A 5,273-nucleotide genomic window follows, 5' to 3' on the forward strand; every position below is an offset into this window, starting at 1 on the left:
ACTTAAATCTTACCATGGTATTATTTATAACCGACCTCAACATTATTTCTCATGTTTTGTAGTGAACAATTAGTATTCTTACTTAATTAACATTTAGATCACTATTAGAAAATTAACAAACATAAATGAAAATACCGACAGAATTTTTCCGTCTGTATATTACGATGACCTTTACCAACAAAAAATTATCTAATTACGAGTTAGTTGTAGATTAAATGGTTGGGTCATGTAGTTCATCTAAGAATGCCTATACACTTATGAGATAAGTGGTTCCTCGTGGACAATCATGTCAAAATTAGACTAAGCTTATTGTAGAGTCCATTATGTAGGCATATCATATTCAAAATGAGTTGGAGCACTTTTAAACATTTTCATTGGAGTTCTTGCTACTATAATATATCCTAAAACTTTCATTCTAGGTATTTAGACAAATGAAGTACCCTAATCAACTTTATCTTAACTTGTAATATCTTTGATTGAGTTGATCAGTCAAAGCTTGGTTTTATTGAGTTCATAAGAAGCCATTTGTGACTGTTTAGAGTCTAACCAAACTAATTATGACTATTTGATCATGTTATCAAGACCTAAAAATAGATAACTATAAGGTTATGCTAGAGGCATGAAAATGTTATTGTACATGCTCTATAGTCAGTGAGTGGTTAAATATAACACAAACTTTATTCATATAAAACATATATTTTTTTTATAAAAGCATTTTTTATCTTTAAAGTTTATTTAAGTTTAACTAATAAGTCTAGAATAAAGATAAAGTTTTTGAAATAAAAATATTTTTCATAGTTAATTATAAAGTAATTATAGTTATGAGGATTTGTGTTGCATCAAAATATTTTTCTTAAATATTCATATTTAATTCTCTATTAAGTCTGAACATTAATTAGAGCTATTGATTTTGATCCATATCATGTTTTTTTTTCTTTATGAAAGGAAATAAATGTTTTAATAAGTTAAATTATTAGGAATTAATGGAACTAATATAAGTACATGCTTGTCAGATGATAAGTATAATAAACTGACCCATTTAAGAATCTCATAAGGAAAGATTATCCATATTTATAAAAAGACTCATGTTGAAGTTGTGTGAATGATCTTTAAACTCGAGATTACCAATTTATTTATGAAAATACTATGTTTTAATCTTGACTACAAGTTTCCTTAATCAAAGGTAAAAAAAATATGCATATATTGTGTATGATATAAACTATATGAAGATATTTTAGTGATTAAGAGATGATTTATCATCCTAGATAAATTAGAAAAAATATTTCATATATTCTTAAATAATATTGATTATAAAATCCTTGTGTTTGGTAGAATAAAAATGTTTCAAATCTTATTTAAAAAATTAATGACTATGATATTAAGAACAAATATGGTTTGATAAAGTAAATACACTTCATACTCAAATGTCTAAATTAAAATATTATAGATGAAGAGACAAAAGTTACGTGAGAAATAGGCAGCTGAAATGTTAAGTCAAACTATATATGATTTTTTTATATTTGAGAGATCATGACTTGTTACTAGAAAATTAAACTAGGAAAAATATTCCCTTCAAATAAAAAAACTAGAAAAGAATCATAATAAAGAATAGGAAAATAAAAATAAAAAATTATTTATTTTTTTTAAAAAGCTCATGTATCAGTCTCTCTGGGTTGGAAGGAACCCTCGTTAAGTTCATTCTTCAGTTAAAAATTATCATTCATCAAGAAGATCCTTTTGTGGTTTGGCCACCTCTACATAATTTCTTTGTGCGGGTTACCTTATTGTGAACCCTTAACATAACACTTTCATGTGGGTCGTCTTATCATGGGTCCCGATATCAAAATTTTAAATGAAAACTATAACACAGTAGTTCTTGGACCTCTTTTTTCCGAGGGGAACCTTCTTATCTCATTCTTCACAAGCACATCATATTTTTCAATATCTTCTAGTCATGGTTGTTCTGCAGCATATAACAAATAAAAATAACCACCAATAATCATTGGGCTCTGATATCAATTAATGTAGACGAAAACAAAAATAAAAGAATTTATTACATGTCAAAACCCTTAAAGACCAAAAAACACCATAAGTATAAGAAGACTTTCAAAATACTTACTTTTATTTAATAATATCTCTACTTGTCAAAAGGTAAATACAACCTTTTATATATATAAAAAAATGAAACCCCTAATAATACCGAATAAGAAAAAGTAAGCTAGAAAAAAATTTCATTCAAATAGAAAAAAAACTAAGAAAGCATCAAAATAAAGAATAATAAAATATTTGTTTTTTTTTAAAAAAACTCATCCATTACTATTTTGAGAAATCTCATTTGAACTTTCTTAACACCAGAATCAATAAATGAAACATCATACTTATAGCATTTAGCTGGAAAATATATAATATTTAAAAATAAGAAAAGCCACATTGTGTTTTATACAATAATAATTAATAAGTTTATTGGTCGCATTTTATTATTTTTTATATAATAATTAATTAAAATTTTAATGTCCGAGGACCTCTTTTTTTTTCTTTTAGCATGAAGTACTATTTTGTAATAAGATCATTTGATTCCAAGCACGAAAAGTAAATAAGATTTTAGTAGAAAGTCTGAATGCAAGAGAATCGAGAGAGAGAAAAAAGTGTACGGGTGGAAGGTAGCCTGCTGCGTGATCATCCAAAATAAAACGACCTTAAGAAAAGTCAAATTGATTTCGCCACTTGTCAAGATCTCATTGGTAATAGCAATATTTCGTTATCAACTTTAATTAATAAGTCACTGAATGAAAAGTAGTACTGTACTAAAATTAGTATTCCCTCATCTTATAAAAAGGGCCTCTAACTTTTTCATTATCCATCACAAAACAACCAATTTCCAAACCATGGCCTATAACCTTTCTCCTCTCACCACCTCCCCGTCTGCTATTTCCACCTCCTCTCTGTGCCCCTCAATCCTGAAAAAACACGCTCCATTTGTAGCTAGAAATCAAAGCCATCCCAATTTTCATACAGTTTCATGCAAAGCCAGAAATGATGATCACCAGAACCCTTCCACGAGAAGGGATGTCCTCATTGGTCTAGGAGGTCTCTATGGGGCAACTAATCTCAGCGATCCATTTGCTTATGCTAAGCCAATCCAACCTCCGGACATAGCTGACTGTAGCGTAATAAACGAGCCTGATCCTGAAAATCCCACAAACTGTTGCCCTCCATTAACCAGGAAGATCATCGACTTCAAGCTCCCTTCTCAAAATGAGCCATTGCGAATTAGACGCCCTGCTCATCTAGTTGATGATAACTACATTGCCAAATATAATAGAGCCATTGCTCTAATGAAACAACTCCCTGAAGATGACCCACGTAACTTCACACAGCAAGCCAATGTCCACTGTGCTTATTGTGATGGTGGTTATCACCAAGTAGGGATGCCAGACTTGAATTATCAAGTTCACTTTAGTTGGCTGTTCTTTCCCTGGCATAGATACTATCTCTACTTCTACGAGAGAATCTTGGGCAAACTGATTAATGATCCCACTTTTGCTTTACCATTCTGGAATTGGGATTCCCCTCAGGGCATGCAAATACCAGCCTTCTTTGCCGACCCTAAATCGGCAGTCTATGACCCGCTCCGTGACAAGAGTCACCAGCCACCAAAAATTATTGATCTTGACTTCCCCGGTGTAGACTTTCCTTTGCCAGACCCAGTTCAAGTGGCTAGCAATCTTAATGTAATGTATAGGCAAGTGGTGACTGCCAAGTATCCTACGCTCTTTATGGGTCGACCATACCGTGCCGGAGATGAACCAGAACCTGGAGCTGGTTCACTCGAGGATGTCCCACACACTACAGTTCACATCTGGACCGGTGACGCAGACCAACCGAATCGTGAAAACATGGGTGTTTTCTATGCAGCCGCGAGAGATCCCATCTTTTTTGCTCATCATGGGAACATTGACCGATTGTGGGAAGTATGGAAGAAATTACCAGGTGGAAAAAGAGAGAATTTCACCGACCCTGATTGGCTCGACGCAGCATTTCTTTTCTACGATGAGAACGCTAATCTAGTCCGAGTTAAAATTAGGGATTGTCTTGACACAACAAAGTTGAGATATGGGTTTCAAGATGTTGCTAGTCCCTGGATCAATGCTAGACCAAAACGAAAGCCAAACAAACCAAAGCCGACAGTGCCAGTAGATACGGCAGACCCAACAAAACCAATCGGTCTGTTAAACAAAACTGTAAGTGTTGTGGTTCAGAGACCTAATAAAAAGAGAAGTAAGAAAGACAAAGACGAAGCAGAAGAAGTTTTAGTGATTGAAGGGATTGAGTATCGAATAGATCTATATATAAAGTTTAACGTGCTCATAAATGACGTGCCTGACACACCTGGTAAAGCAGACGACGCAGAGTTTGCCGGAACCTTTGTCAATGTGCCTCATAATCGTAACAAGACAGTAAAGACAAGTTTGAGGTTGGGAATTTCTGAGCTATTGGAGGATTTGGAAGCTGAAGATGATGAAAGTGTGGTGGTGACTTTGGTGCCGGTAACAAATATAGGTGAGGCTACCATTGGCACTCTCAGGATTGAGCTTCTCAAGGATTGATCATCATAAAAGGAAACTTATCCTTTCGTTTTTAATCATGTCAAGTAATTCGGTTAGCAATTTTATTCCTAGCTAGTAACTTGCACCGAAAAATTTACCAGGTCAGAGCTTCTGTTTCAATAAGGTCCATGTTTAACATGAGTGTTTCATTACTACTCTTGTAAACAAAATCTGATCGTCAATAAAAAGAAACCTTGTTTTTTCATGTTCTGTTTTCTTCACTTTTTTTTTTTTTGTCTTAAATAAGATATGACGTTCTTCTTTGCCTCGAGTAATTTGGCCGTTACCCGATATTATTTCGAAAATTAATTCCTCATAGTATCTTTGTAGCCGTCTGTTTCTCAAACGAGCAAAAAGAGAAAGGGATTATTATCCTTTACAACAGCGAATTAGTATAAGCACCCTGTCTCTCTGACTAACAAAAAAGAAAAGAAAAAACTAATGCCCATCGCATTTTCACCATGGAGGACTGTAACTGTGTTTTTTTTTTTTCTCTTCATCTTGATTCTTTTATATTTTTTTTATAGTTTTTTTTTTCAATTTAATCCTTTAAAATTAGGGTTAATTATTTAACTCGGTTAGCTTCACAACGGTTTCTCACAATATTTAAAAGAGATTTCAAGATTAAATTGATATTCAATTTGGTAAAACCAAATTAAATTTCAT

At 32.8% G+C, this 5,273-nt stretch overlaps 1 protein-coding gene across 1 annotated transcript; it reads left to right on the forward strand.

Annotated features, from left to right (window-relative positions):
• Positions 1–2,849: 2,849 nt before the first annotated feature.
• On the forward strand, positions 2,850–4,812 carry LOC18095468 (polyphenol oxidase, chloroplastic). The gene has a single exon (XM_006370066.3). The coding sequence runs from the start codon at positions 2,886–2,888 to the stop codon at positions 4,605–4,607; it is 1,722 nt and encodes a 573-aa protein (XP_006370128.1). The 5' UTR covers positions 2,850–2,885; the 3' UTR covers positions 4,608–4,812.
• The last annotated feature ends 461 nt before the right edge of the window (positions 4,813–5,273 follow it).

Source organism: Populus trichocarpa, chromosome 1 (assembly GCF_000002775.5).
Source record: "Populus trichocarpa isolate Nisqually-1 chromosome 1, P.trichocarpa_v4.1, whole genome shotgun sequence".
NCBI lineage: Eukaryota > Viridiplantae > Streptophyta > Magnoliopsida > Malpighiales > Salicaceae > Populus > Populus trichocarpa.

Bases quoted from the DNA above. Each gene is read 5' to 3' on its own strand.
- LOC18095468 (XM_006370066.3), top strand. From the start codon at position 2,886: ATGGCCTATAACCTTTCTCCTCTCACCACCTCCCCGTCTGCTATTTCC.